The following is a 15,028-nucleotide window of genomic DNA, read 5'->3' on the forward strand; positions in this document are numbered from 1 at the left end:
CCCCCCCCCCACCCCCCCCCCCCCCCCCCCTCCCCTCTACTCTCTTATCCCTATCAGAGCTCTCTTTTGCTACTTTTCTTTTTTAGCCCCTACCTCTTCTACTATATAGCATATATCCCTGTCCTTCTAACCATCTAGCTTGACCTCCTTGTCCTTTCTCTGAGGCCGAAGTACCTTATGCGAGTTCGCTCACAACAGTAAAGATTGTTGGGTTTAGTGTTAACTTGGAAAGGACCTTTGACACCATGAAGGAGGGTGGCAGGAAACAAGGTGCACCCTCACCATGTGCAGCATGCAAGCTTCTAAGGAGAAGGTGTGCCCAGGATTGTGTGTTTGCCCCTTATTTTCCGGCAGATGAGCCCCAGAAGTTTGCTAATGTGCACAAGGTTTTCGGTGCTAGTAATGTCAACAAGATGTTACAGGTTGGTTCCTGTCTAACTTTACTCTTTAATCTTTATAGCACTTTTAAAGTCTATCTTGCAGAAAATGAACTTAAGGGTGTGTTTGGAAGCAACATCCTGGTCACAGAAAATGACTTCATTACACTTCGATTGAAGCACTTGAAACCAAACTCTTGACCTATAATAAGAAGTCATTTTTTACATTATTTTGGGGTACCCATTTTCTGCTGAAGTTGCTTCCTTAATTTGATGCCCAGATTGGTGGTCATTCGTTGATTTTTCAAGTCTGCACAATAAATACTCGTGAATTAGTAATTAGGCTGTTATGTCGATTCTTATAATTTAAAGAAAGTGCTTAATTTTACAGCAATTGAGAGATGCACTTCTTTGGTGGAATTAGAAGAAATCTAGAAAAAAGAAAAAAAAAAGAGGTTAAATGATCACTCATTACAATGAAGTGGGTAATCCATCCACATGATAAATGTGGTTACCCTCCTAATTCTTCATTGGAAGGGTTAGAGGCAACGTTTTCCTCCTTCCACCTCTCAAATTATTAGTTTTAACTTGGGTTGTAAGAATATGGGAGCACAGGCAGGTTCTCGTAAAACCATGTTGGAGGTGGTTTTGCTTTCTACAAGTGGTTGGTTCTGTGTGGTTTTTTTTCCAAATCAAGACTGTTTCTTTGATTTCTAATGGCACTCGATGATCTTAATAATTGAGGGATGACTGGAATCTGGGATTTCTCAAAATGACCCCCGGGATGTAAACTCTTATTATCATCTACAAGGAGAGGGGCACCAATGCCATTTCCGTAATGAGTTGGATTTTTTTTATTATTAAGGTAAAGATTTTTTTATGTATATATAAAAAAATCGGTGCACGAGGAAGCTTGTAATCCCAATAAGAAATGGCACTGAAGTGACGGAGACGGGCACCCAGAAAGAATCCAAAATAGAGAAGGATGGAGCACCTTGTAATTGACTGGATGGAAAACCATAAGAGAAATATACATATATTTATTAATTTCTATGCATACGGCAGTATAAATGACCCCTGCATAATGTAATCATGATATCATGTGCACTTGTCCAATCTTTATTTTATTTTCTTGGTGCAAGAGAGAAGAAAGCTAGTGCCTTAGGAAGGCCACCCTGACAACAGTCAGCCGGCAACAATGACGAATACCTGGAGGGGAGGGGAGCCTGTCAAATCAAATTAACAAGGGCATAATTCAATTGTAAATCGCATCTACCTTTGTCTTGCCAAGTCAACAAGTTCATTGAATGATAAGAGAGAATGGAGAAATAATTGCATGAGAAATGGTCATCATGACTTTATAATACAAGATAGTGAATCATGCAGTCATTTCACAGTGAGTCAGCATGATTTATATTGATATATAATTTAACTTCATGCATGGTAAGGCAGGCTCACTTGATATATTTGCACTGAAATGACTGAGATTATGCCCATTCTCTTTCCCGGAGAGAAGTAAACGGTCTTCCTTTTCATTTTCCAGGAACTACCAGTGCACCAACGAGGAGATGCGGTTAGCAGCATGGTGTATGAGGCAAATGCCAGGGTGCGTGATCCAGTCTATGGGTGTGTGGGTGCTATATCGTCTTTACAGCATCAAATTGATGTCCTGCAGACCCAGTTGGCACTGGCTCAGGCAGAGGTGGTGCACCTCCGAGTGAGGCAGACAGCCACTCTATCAAACCATGGGCCAACTCCTGCTAGCCCGGGTAATAGTGGGTCGCCTTCCTCTAGGCTCATGGGGTCCCAAATGAAGCCCATTTTTGACATGGAAATGGTGGACCACACCAGCTTGGGAGAGTCAATGTGGTCATGCTAGGGTCTGCATGCTACCTTTTTATGTCATGCGTAGCCTTACTGCTACTATATCTTGGTTGATTTTGTCTCCTGTGTTTTCAATCGCCCTCTTTTTTAATCTTGATATCCTCCTCACTATATAGCAATATGGGTAAAGAGGTATAGACACTAGTAGTGGCGGTGGTGGTAATTACTATTGTGGCGGCGGTGCTAGTAATAGCGATGTGGCAGTTGCTTTCAATTTAGGCTCTCCTTGCTTTCGGATTAACTATAATGTACATATAATTTAACTATATATATACAGTGAGTAATTAATTATATGCTGGTTGATTGTGGACTTCGTGGCTACACATTGGATGGAATTTCCATGTAAGCTCAGCGATATATTGACTGTGGTTCTGCTTTTCTTCCATGGTGCAATGTTCTTTACTAAGTTAGATTCTTAAATGATTTTGCCTTGTGATAATGTGTTTTATAGCTTGTTGATACAGAGACTTGAAAAGGACTCAAGCATTGTTGATACAGAGACTTGCTTTATCAAATCACGCTATTAGTAATTTGTACAATTTGTCTTCGTCCTCTGGATTGTTTGCTTTTAACTACTGGTGTAATCCATCCTTGTTTACTAGTGAAGAAGGCGATTAGAAGCTACAAAGGCTATAGATGAGACTCACATTTTATCTAGGGCTTTGGCCCACAGAGAGTATTTGTCGGACTGCAAGCTTTCGCTGTCGTGGGTTTCCATTGCTCGTAGAAACAAGCCCTGGACTTGTATAATCCTGGTGTCCAATTTTACCCAAACTGCAAGTTGTTTTTCAATTTCTCTAAATGAAAAAAATAAAGACTTGGTTCATCTTATTTTTTATATCCTTTTCTTTTGTTGTTTTCAATGTAAGTCAAATAAGTGTGGTGGTTTCTGTTCTTATGAATTTATATTGAATGAAAGTATTTTCTTAATTTCACAAGAAAAAAAACCCTTTTCAAATAATAAAAACAATTAAAATAGTAATTGAAAAACTATGTTATGATCGTAAATACAACCTTATTTTTAGGTTTGAGAGATTTCAAATTTCATACTATGGTGTAAAATTCACACCTGTCTGGAACTCCCCCTTCTCATCAACAGACTCCCAAGGAATGCACCCCTCTTACACTCCTCTCCATAGCCTGCCCCTTAAATATATCTGTGCCAAAAAAAACATGTTTATGGAAAAGGATTCTCCATCCATTTCTAATTTCTAAGTGAATCGAGCGTGATCTAAGAGATTATACAACTGTAGGAAAAGAGACTAACCTGGGTGGTAACTTAAACATCCTTGACAACAAGATCACCATTGACTAGCGCTCTGTAGGCAGAAACAGGCCATGAAAAGCCTCTAAAGACCAAGCTGGTAGCCAAAGGCACATCAATAATGATCTCCTTCATTGCTGGCTTCTTCTCATCACTTATAGCAATCAAGTAACTCCTACCAACCCATCCAATCCATCCAGCAATGTATAAGAACAAAACCCCCGGTGTAATAAACTCTCCCCAATGCCTTTGGTCACCACTCACTATCACATGAGGCAGCCCATCTGACCCGCATAGCAACCCTTGCTTCCCATAGTTGTCAAATCTTCTTTTTGTCTTCTCAATTGTAGCTTTGATAGCCAGGTGCATAAAGTTTGAGAGAAGATTCTAGCTTTTTAATCTGCTGTTTCTCCCGTTTGGCAAATTGTTTGGAATTTTTGCATGGGGTTAGGCCGGAGATATCAGCAACAGCTGGCAGTGGAGCTGATAAGAGGATGGAAGAGAGCGCGAGGGCAGCAGAGAATGCTTGGAGTGGTGATGATGATTTCCCTTCTGTTGATGGAGTTTGTGATGCTGAACATCCAATCATGGATCTTGGTTTAGTTGGGGTCACCTGAGAAACCCCAAGTTTTGGCTTCATCATGGACAGGTTGTTTGGTACTGTAAGTGACATTTTTTTTGTCTTTTTTTTTTCCCCGCTTTCTTTCTTAGGGATCTAGTGCGTTAGATCAGAAAGAAAGACAGATAGTTGAAACAAGGAGCTCTGAATGAACAGTGTAGAGAGTTAGTTTTTTTTAAAAAAAAAAGATAAAGTTTTTTAAAAAGGAGATTCTTGCAAGGAGGGATTGGTGGTGGAAATGGGGATGGGGAGGTGGGGAGGAGTAAGGAGGCTGAGGTGGACAGTTGTCATTGATTAGGAGTGTTTTGCTGTGGGTATCAGCTTCTCTGCTATTCTACCCTCCAAAGAAATTTTGGATAAGAGATTTGCCAGCATGGCTGGTGTATTCGCGTGGTTACCATGAACTCACTTTCACATACCTATCCGTGCAGCAGCTGAGAAGCACATTCTCTTATTTCACCAGTCAATCGTGAGTTACATCGGCTTCTGAGACGAGTTCAAATCAACCCTCGCAATTATTATTTTTAAATTGTTAGTAAACAATGCTAATGCTAATTTTATTAACTATAACTTAAAAGAAATCTGCGTTTTATTGTAGTGTAGGTTATTGTTTAGTTTAAGTGAATTTATTGAGTGTACTATGCTGGATTGTGAATGATTTTATTATAAACGTTAAGAATTTTTCCTATATACTGTATTGTGCTTCACTATAAATATATTATGAGTGATTTTACTATAAATTGCCAGAGTATTCACTGTATATTATATTATGCTGTATTGTAACGTGGGTATTATATACTATAAGTACTTGCACTGTTGGAGGAAGCATTTGAAGAGATTGTAGCCTGTCGGCTCCAAGTGCTAGACTAGAAGTGCATCTCTTGGAACTGCATACACGTGATATTTGGGCTATCTATTTTGGGCTAAGTAAATACAGTGCCATCTAGTGCTTGATCTATTTTTTTTGGTGCAAACTAAGCGCTACGTGGTATTTGGACAGCATTACCTCAAGCTTGCAATATAACGCTACCTGATATTTGGTCTGCTTACTCTTGCGTGCAGCTCAAATGTCGCGTAGTGCTTAGGCTGTCTATATTTTTGGTGTAATTACAAATATTGGTATTAAAAGTAATTTTCTTAGTTTTCTTATTATTCTTTTTTTAATATAACTAATTTTTAGAGTATTAATAGTAAAAATATTATTGTTTGTTTTGTTTATTTTTTTGTATAATTAATATTAAAAGAATTATTATATTTTTTATTAATATAATATTTTTTTAAGTCTAATTAATAGTATTGATCTCAAATCTATTATTATTTGTTCTCTTAATATTAATTTTTGGTGTATTTGATAGTATTAATATCTAAAATATTATTATATTTGGTGTTATAAATAATATGATTTTTATAATAATTCATATTATTGCTACTAAAAATATTATTATTTGTATTTTAAAAATTTTAGTAGTTTCATTAAAATTTATAAAAGCATAAATATTATTATCATTATTAATAAATTTTTAAAAACTGCTATTATTATAAAAAAATCACGATGAGACACGATGAGACACGTAGCGCTTGAATTCCTTTTGGGGGTGAACAACCCCACTTTCTTTTGACTGCAGTCCAAGTGACAGGTGACGCTTTGATTGATAGCCTAAGCACCACGTGGCGCTTGACCTACTTCCTTTTAATTATAGTCCAAGCGTTAGGTGGTACTCTGACTTGGTCACTCACAAGCATGGCCTAAGAATAGCCTTCAACTTGACAGGGCAAGATCTAAAATAGAATTGGATCCTGATCATGGATATATCAAGCACCACATGGTGCTTTGGTTGCATTTCAAAGGAAGCATACCAAGTGACAGGTGTTGCTATGCTGCAAGTCGCTTGGTTTGTTTTTTCTTGAGTGCACCCAAAACATCACGTGATGTTTGGATTGTCTATACTTCTAATGTAATTACAAGTATTGGTATTAAAAATATTATTATTAGTTTTCTTATTATTCTTTTTTTAGTATAATTAATTTTTAGAATATTAATAGTAAAAATATTATTGTTTATTTTATTGATATTTTTTTTGTATAATTAATATTAAAAGAATTATTATATTTTTTTACTATGTTTTTTTCATATGATTGATAATATTGGTGTTAAAAATATTATTATTTTTTTAGTTTAATTAATAATGTTGATCTCAGAACTATTATTATTTGTTCTATTAATATTTTTTTTGGTATAATTAATAATAAAATTATTAATATATTTTTTCTTAATATATTTTTTTTATATTATTAATAGTATTAATATAAAAGGTATTATTATTTTTGGAGTTGTAAATAATATTATTTTTATAATAATTAATAATATTAATACTAAAAATATTATGATTTGTATTATAAATATTATTACTTTCAATAAAATTTATAAGAGTATATTTTATTGTAATTAATATTATTAATAAAATAATTGATGAATTTGAAAGAAAATATTATATCATTTAGTAATTTTATCAAATATATTTTAATAATAATTTTATCAAATTACACTTAATTTTACATTTACTTTTATTTATAAATTACATACAAATAAAAAATTTAAAAATAAACTTAAATCCTGCTACGTACATAATGTAAATAAGTTTAGATTATACACAGCCTGACTCAAGACTAGACTTGAACTAGCTTAAATAAGACCCAAAATAATTTAAATTTAAACCGCAACAGGATATATTTGAATATGCTTGAAACTAACCTGATAGAATCAAACAGAATTCAAATATGCTTGGAACTAACCTGATAAAATAAAATAGACTTAGATCCTGCACTTAATTTTTTAAAAAAGTTAACAGCTAATACACTTTGTGGCGTTTGCAACCTAACTAATTAATATCTAATTCAAAATCCCTTTGGTTACGCGGATGAAATTTTCTGGCAAGCCGTTCAGGGAAAAATCTTTCCGTCAAGTTAACATCGATTAATTTATTTAATTCGTCTTCACTGAGCAGGGAGGACACCAACTTCAGGTTTACCACGGCTTCGGTTCACCGCGGTTCATCAAGCACCATCAAGAGCTAGAACCCGCAGTCAATCCCATATATAAACTATCTAAAGTTTTTTCCACGTTGATCAAGAACCACGATGAAAAACCATGGCCTTAAGAAACTGATACTCGAGAGATCGTAAGGGGTTAAGAAGCTCTCATCTAACTTGGGGGGGTGGTGTACTCAGAAACTTGCATATCAAAATTTACAAACCATCCATTCAAATCAAGTTTTGAAGCATAACTCGAATCTATAACAGATAGCTCTAGACTTACATGTGGATTATGATTTGGACTTGTTCATTAATCTCGTGTCAAAGCCAGCCAAGCAAGTGAATGAGAGTAGATCAATCAATAAACCCAGAATTATATGAAGCAGCAACAAGCATTTCCAGGCTTCCAGTCTATATCTCAACATTGAGTGAATAAATATGACAGCTTTCATTTCTTTCTTTTTCCTTTCCTTTCCTCTTCTTTTCTTTTCTTTTTTTCTTTTGGGGAGGCTCTGCCATTTTCAAAATTTGAAGCGTCCCGTTCATTATCATGTATGAAGACATATGCCATACAGGCAATTAAAATCAAACTCATACAAAGCAGTGTTCAGCCAAGATCATGCTGATCACATAACCATAATACAAAGGGAGCCTTAACATTTACCTCACAGGTGATTATCTTGAGAATGCCTTCTGTGCTCCCTGTCCACATAACCACTTTTGCCCATCTTGTGTCCATCTTCTATGGTATCGCGGTTGTGATTCGGTATATAATCATGCCGCCTCTTTCCCTCTGACTGCCTTTCTGCCGGGCTCCCTTTTCTTTTTCGGCCATTCACCACAGGAGAAGCATCATCTAACATTTCCCCTTCTTCTACATATTCTGCTTCCAATCCCCGTGATGATTGCCCTTTCATGATCACGTGGTTTCCATCCCCAGTTTCTGCATGATCATTATTAGACCAGCTCTGTCTTCTCTCTCGTTTGATTTTCTCATTCTCAGCTGCCAACTCAACCCCATCTTCTAGTTCCCTTTCAATAAGATCATCCTCATCCATAATATCCTTTTTTCGTGTTGTCTCCCCTCGAGATTTCTTCCTTTTCTCAAGTGCTGCCTTCACCTTGTCCTTGTCTATCATCTTAATAGCATCTTTAGGGGACTGGTTAACTGGGCCTTCTCGATCTAAATTTCTACCAGCTATGCTGCTGGACTTGCGCGATACAGCATCATCCCTCCACTCTCCAGCTTCTGCACCCTCATTTCTCCCTACAGTTCTTTTTTGGTCTTCTTCCCCTATTTGCTCTGCCTCATACCTGACCTTATTGGGGTCCTCTCTAGTGAGTTCCTTGTGGGAGACATGCTCATGGTGCTGATTGTCTCTAGTTTCTACCTCAACCTTGTGATCGGTAATAACACTCTCAGTTTCTCCACTCCCATTTTCATTATTTTGAGTGTGGGTGTTTCTTGGTGGTGCCACGTTGATATCTTGGCACACCGGTTCAGGGGCTGCTCGTGACAATGCCTGCTTTGAAACATGGTCCTCACTTACAGCTGGAGTTCTAGTCAGCTGTCGATGCCCTGACCCACCTCCAGCACTTCCTTCTACCTCACTCCCCTGTGATTGGGGCACTCTGTTTTGCTCATACAACTCCAACATTTGATTGCTAACCTCTGCAAACAAAACAACCTTAATGATACAACAAAATATCCAAATGCATATTGAGTAAATAAAAGACTCAAGAGGACAGCCAATCAACACCAGTGGGTAAATGGGCAGCCTGCCTGCCCAAACTCCTGACCCTCATAAGAGCAGCCCATGGTCTCTTCTGGTTGCCATCAAAGTAATTGCATAAAAAAAGATACCTAAAATCATATCTCATCAGGGTCAAAGCTAGAATCATCCGATCAGGATCAGTTCTAGCAAAATATCATGGGTCAAAGTGCTGCTATGATTTTGTGCAGCACTAGTGTCATGAGGTTATTTGAAGACTGTCCAATTGAGTCCATACAAGTCTTACAACAAAATTATGGGGAGGGAACCAACCCTCCAACTGGCGCGGGGTGACATCAAATTCTTGCCACCAGACCTTCTCACCATCCGATGGAAGCTTCACTTTGAGGAACTTGGCAGCAAGGAAAATGGCACCTGCTGCAATGTGATGGGGCTTAAATTGCAGGCAGAGCGAAGTCCTCAGCCTGCAAGCCGCTTTCCAGAGTGTGAAGAAAAGAGGAGAAAGCATCGCATTTGATTATTAAGAGCTCAAAAAGGACATTATGCATACCCGTCATTGACAAAATTCCATGCAACTTGAGCAAGGGCATTTTGTGCAACCTTAAATTTTTTTATTGCTTCAACTAGAGGTTTGTAAGGGTGATGAACATTGAAGTCAAAACCCAACGTGGCAAGTACAACCCTCTCCCCAATTAAAATAAGCTCTTTCTGTTGCTCATAGACTTCCTGCATGATAAACGTTGATCAATGGGTAAGCTTTAGAAACTCCATAGTTACTGAAACCGAGAAGGAAAAATTCAAGGAGCATCCAAAGCAGCAAGGAGATTTGCCAATGCTCGGCAAATGAAAAAAAGAGGATTCGGAGCCAGGGTTTTAATTCAAGAGAAGCATGGTGATAAAATTCTGAAAAAGTGAAAAAGATTTGTACAACACCGACTAAGCAACTTTTGCCAAGTAATTTCATGTACTTAGGCAATATAATTCACCATGTGTCATACATGATAAACCAGTCTTTCAAATGTGAACTATAATGTCAAGGTACTACTCACCAACAACCATGTTTGGTTATCTTATATAAAGCATGAAGTAGAATTAGTGAGGTGAAAATTTATGTTCTAGAGATGGGGGTGAGGGGAGTGGACAGAAACAACTAAGATAAGCGCAGAAAATGCAGTGAAGACAGACTGGTTGTTCAGAAACATAGTAATACTCCAATAAAATAAAACGAAAAACTTTTCCAGTATTTCAAATTTCTACTAAGTTTGGAAAACACATTTTAGAGGTTCTCTGCAGTTTTCCTTTACAAGTTTTCCACTGTTTTCCAAATAAATAAAAAACATGAACAATACAATTTTTCTTTTATATACAGGCACTTTTTAGGAATGTAAGAGATTCAAATTATTATTTTTTAATTTTCATATTTAGGTAGTGTCATAAATTTTATTTTTATTATAAATCTAGTATGATTTTCTTCCTTTTTTTTTTAGTTTACAATATAACTTTTCATGATAATTTTTAATTTGAATGAAATAAAATTAATATTCTACAATTAGATTATCACAAATACAAAATATTAAGATGACTATTATAAATTATTATTTTATTTTTTTTATGAAAAATGAGAAATGAAGATGTTATTATATTGAAAAAAGAAAACTAGAATAGGAAAAGAAAACTGAAAATGGAAAAGGAAAATGACAATAACACCACAACTTGGTAAGAATCAGAATGATGCAGTGCGCACCAATAAGCTGGTCAAAACACCATTAAAATAAAGAAAACCTTTTGTTTGATCCTCTGGGCGGCAGCGGGATCTTTTTTGTGCATTATCTCATAGGAAACTACAATAACATCCTTTAGTGGACGAGGAGTCTCTTCCACCTTCCCAGCAAGGAACATGCACACAGTTGCTATGGTCTGCAAAGCCAAAAAATAAAAAAGATGGATGGAGCATGGGAACAAATCAGTATGAATTTCAATTCACCGAATCTTTTTTTTTTTCCAGTCATTTTCCTTGAACTGGATTGATCTTGTTTTTTCTTAAATTATTTTACAGCCTACATGAGCATATTACCAACAATTTTCTAGTGAACAGCTTCCATTTCAAAAGATATTCTCACAACATTACTTTATGAGTCTCTATGACCTAAATCTATCACCCTTAAATTTCTGTAAAGAAATACAATTCATATAGAGGTTCAAAAATATCAGATTCAACAATTGATTCAATGCAAGCATTAAAGGTTCAAATGGCGTAGAAAGCATAAGCAACATTAGTTTGAGCATCAATTGACTTACCCTTCGATCATTATTTGCATGTGATTGGCGAATGAAGAATCTGTGACAAAATATTATTGCTGTGGCTATGGTTACCTGGGGCCTGCACAGAAACAAAATGTTAGTTTCATTTTCCAATTGTTGTCTAGATCTCTTTTGCTCAAAAATACATGTGAAACAGGTATGCCGGACACAGTAGAAATCCCTCCCCAAAGAAAAGGAAAAAATGAATAAAAGAAACACGGTTCAGCTAGGTAATCAATCAATTTCACAAGACAATGCCCCTCCCTAAGAAACAGATAAAAACATTCATTTTGTAGCATAAGTATTAAGTGGTTTTATTTGTGCACGCTGCTGTCAGCTTTCCTTTTTCTAGACAAAATAAGAAACATAATTATAAAAAAAAAGAGAGGATGTAGTTACAAATTTGGGGAGCAAGCCATTCTCAAAAGTAGCATGAACAAGACAATAACCAAATTCAATTATTAAAAAGAAACAGCCACAGTTACAAATTCAGGAAACAATTCATTCTCCAAAACAAATACAGTAACGAAGTTCAAAAATGGAAGTGCACTCCTTACCTAGGAATATCAGTCCCCTAAAAACACCCACCCAAATGCTTTCAAGATAAACAAGAAAATGCTTCACTTTCAAAACACTAATTCTAAAATTCTAAGGATAACATCAATGCACAACTTGGTTTGCAAGCACATAAATATACAACCCTTCACAGATCAGAGATAGCATTTCAATCTATTAAGAAGGCAGTTGATGGGTCCAGTATATAAAGCAATAATTGAGATTATCAGCAGCATGGATGAGTTCTCCAAATTCTTTTCTCATATTTCCTTTCACCAACATCCCTCCATGCAGACAAAATGAGAGTTCACTGATGAAATCATTGCAAGCAAGCAATGGCATCAATAATGGAAGTGACAGGCAGAAGCATGCAAAGGAAGGTGGTGTAGGTGTTTGAAAAATCACATTGCATCAGAAAGGCCACGATTTCCCATTCAAAATTGTAGGGGTCATGATTATTGATTCAAACTTCTTCACTACCACCACCAATGCAATATTGTAATGACATCATACCACATTGATCAATTAACTATTAAATGGCCCTCAGTCGTGAGTGAGTGCATGTGCATGCACTTGCCCTTCATTGTTTCAGTAATCCATCACACTCTCTCCCCAACTAATTTGCAATTGAAGCTTAGTTCTTGTTGTATCACATCCTCTCTCTCTCAATAAATTATGTCATAAATAAGAATTGATATTTCAATTGTCTATCACATTCTTTAATTGCAAAAGATTTCAGTATCTTTAACAGGGAAAAAAAAAGAACAAAGAAAATTTTCTCCCATGGATCTTCCTAACAGCACTCTACACCAATACATCAAATATTACCCCATGCGTCACTTTCCATAACATATACCTCAACAAATTGGTGTGACAGGATTTCATTCCTAAAAAAGCCTTCACCAACACATCCCAGATAAAATCTAATGATTGTTGAGTGATGGATAAGATGCAGATCATTAGAATTCCACTCCCCCCTATATTTCTAAATGATAACCATCTCTCAAAGCATTCCTTCTTTCTAGAATGCTCAAGTGACATGTTACAGTCTAAACCCAAAGAGCGCTCATATGCCTTATTATATACATTATTAAAAATTAAAGGATATAAATATAGTGCTTGAGATAGAAATTCTTGAACCATGATAGAGCTCTCAGATTAACCATGATGAGAATTCCCCTATGCACATCAGCATCAAAAGTATCCTACAAAGTATAAATTCACAATTTAAAAATTCTTTTATTTTAAGAAACCTAACCAATTAACCATTTTAAATAAACAAAATCATTAAAAAAATTCAAAGGATTCATCTATTCTTAATAATTATGCATCAACAATCTAGAAGCACCAGGATTTACACTTGAGCTACCATATAAAATCATCAAACATGATAATACCCTGCATATGGTCAGAGCTAGTGCTAAGAAATATCAAGCGAATGCTTATAAGAACTAATATCCACTTGCGTTATCGAATTCCAAGTTTTTTTTAATTTTATGTATAGTAAGCAAAACAGAACACTTTGCATCTCCCTCAATGTAAATGATGGTGCAAAAAGAAAAATGGAATGAAAATTGACCTCAGCATCAGACTAGATTAGAACACTACTGAAAAATTTGTCATCAAGTCAGTAAAAGAATGAAAATAAAACAACAATATACATGTATACATGAACTCACACTTTCAATCTCATGCCAAGATCCTGCAAAAACGTGCAATATGATTTCCGTAGATACGTCTCTTTCTTCAAGTCAATATTATCTCTTCTTGATGGGGAATTCTCTTCTATTTCTTTCCTTGAAAAATACCAACGATCCCCTTCCTCTGGCCTTTCTTGAGAACCCCTAGACGGCCCGCCCTCGGAATTCCCATAATGTGAAGATTCCCCAGGTAACAATAATCCAGCCATAGTTTTCCAATATCAGGATAATACAAACAAGATTCGACTACTATGTCAAGAACTAGTCTTCTTTCACTTCATCACCAGCAAGCATTTTATAATTAACCCTTCACAAAAATTAAATCAGTTCCAACCCCATGAAACAGATACACAACCAATACCAAAAAAAAATTGAAACTTTTCTTGAGCTAAGCTACGTGAATAAATAGCACTTAATAAACCATATAAAAATGCCTTGTATCGTATTTGTGGAAATTTTATGTCTTCTACCCTTCTACTTTCTCTTCCATTTAATCTGTTGAGAAGTCCATGTGTACTAACAAAAGGAGAAATTTTGCAGGCGATTTGTATTGTTACTTCTTTTTTTATCAATTAATTCAACATACATTGTGACAGAGACAACAGATTGAAAAAGGCAATGTCGCTTATAAACAGCATAACTATTCTTACTTCTTTTTTGATCCATTCATTCAGCGGGTTGTGACAGAGACAGCAGGTTGAAAAGGACAATTTCGCTAATAAACAGTGTAATAGAAACATAGCAATCCCAAAACCTAAAAATTGAATATTTTATTGAGTTTAGCAAAGAAGACAAGTGACACTTGATGAAACAAATAACAGCGACCCAATACGAGCTTTAATAGCAAGAGATTTTATAGCTGATCCAAGTTAGGGTTTGTTGATCCATTTTAGGTGAACCCTAAAAATTTCAACAGATTTGAACTCAACACTTCATTTTGCAAAACGTAATCGTAATTTCTTCAAAAAAAAAAGAAGAAGAGGTAAATCAAGATCGAACTAATAATTTCTAGGTTTTGAAGAAGGAGAGAAGAAAAGGGAAATAAATAAATAAGATACAGAAATCCGACTGACCTGCGAGAAGGAGAGGGAGGGGAAAAGAAAGCCTTGCTTGCTGAAGCGACGTCGTTGGTGGCGTTCTTCGTCTTTCTGGCTTCGTGGCTTAGGCTTCTTGAGGGTTTGCTTGTGTTGTGTGTGCGCGTCTAGTACTGTAAAACGTGGGAGGGCTTGGGGGGAGCTAAATGATGGGATTTTTTTTGGGGGGATATGGATCTAAGTGCATTTGTTTATTTTCATTTTAGTCCCTATTCTTGTTTTTATTTCCAAAACAGTTCGTTGTTATTTCCATTATAGTCCTTGTAGTTTTTCCTTATAAAAATACATGCTCTGTTCCTTTTTTACCGGACCATCATATCCACAGTGGCTTTACTGATACAGTAGCAGTTACGCATCTTCTAGCATTCTTTTGAGCTTTTTTTTCTGGTTGAAAATACTTTTTTATGTTCTAGATAATATTACTTTTTTTTTCTCCCAGAAAAAAACCTACACCCAAGTCATCCTCGC

At 35.9% G+C, this 15,028-nt stretch overlaps 2 protein-coding genes and 1 pseudogene across 2 annotated transcripts; 1 reads left to right on the top strand and 2 right to left on the bottom strand.

Moving 5' to 3' along the window:
* Positions 1-33: 33 nt before the first annotated feature.
* On the top strand, positions 34-2,646 carry LOC105124183 (LOB domain-containing protein 4-like). Its single transcript, XM_011024085.1, has 2 exons — positions 34-422; positions 1,921-2,646. The coding sequence occupies exons 1-2, from the start codon at positions 246-248 to the stop codon at positions 2,254-2,256; spliced, it is 513 nt and encodes a 170-aa protein (XP_011022387.1). The 5' UTR covers positions 34-245; the 3' UTR covers positions 2,257-2,646.
* A 585-nt stretch (positions 2,647-3,231) lies between these two features.
* On the bottom strand, positions 3,232-4,583 carry LOC105124184 (photosystem I reaction center subunit III, chloroplastic-like; annotated as a pseudogene).
* Positions 4,584-7,381: 2,798 nt separating this feature from the next.
* On the bottom strand, positions 7,382-14,716 carry LOC105124185 (cyclin-T1-4-like). The gene is made up of 7 exons (XM_011024086.1): positions 14,540-14,716; positions 13,446-13,773; positions 11,209-11,290; positions 10,693-10,827; positions 9,461-9,636; positions 9,223-9,374; positions 7,382-8,849 (listed from the first exon to the last, which is right to left on the bottom strand). Exons 2-7 carry the CDS (start codon positions 13,673-13,675, stop codon positions 7,843-7,845), a joined length of 1,782 nt encoding a protein of 593 aa, XP_011022388.1. The 5' UTR covers positions 13,676-13,773; positions 14,540-14,716; the 3' UTR covers positions 7,382-7,842.
* Between the last annotated feature and the right edge of the window lie 312 nt (positions 14,717-15,028).

This window comes from Populus euphratica, unplaced genomic scaffold (genome assembly GCF_000495115.2).
Source record: "Populus euphratica unplaced genomic scaffold, PopEup_1.0 scaffold4.1, whole genome shotgun sequence".
In the NCBI taxonomy this organism is placed as follows: Eukaryota; Viridiplantae; Streptophyta; class Magnoliopsida; order Malpighiales; family Salicaceae; genus Populus; species Populus euphratica.

Coding starts and splice junctions, on each gene's coding strand:
- LOC105124183 (XM_011024085.1), top strand. CDS start 246: ATGAAGGAGGGTGGCAGGAAACAAGGTGCACCCTCACCATGTGCAGCA. Junction 423..1,920: donor ATGTCAACAAGATGTTACAG/GTTGGTTCCTGT, acceptor TTCATTTTCCAG/GAACTACCAGTGCACCAACG.
- LOC105124185 (XM_011024086.1), bottom strand. CDS start 13,675: ATGGCTGGATTATTGTTACCTGGGGAATCTTCACATTATGGGAATTCC. Junction 11,291..13,445: donor CTTGGCATGAGATTGAAAGT/GTGAGTTCATGT, acceptor GTTTCTGTGCAG/GCCCCAGGTAACCATAGCCA. Junction 9,637..10,692: donor CCCAGAGGATCAAACAAAAG/GTTTTCTTTATT, acceptor TTTATCATGCAG/GAAGTCTATGAGCAACAGAA.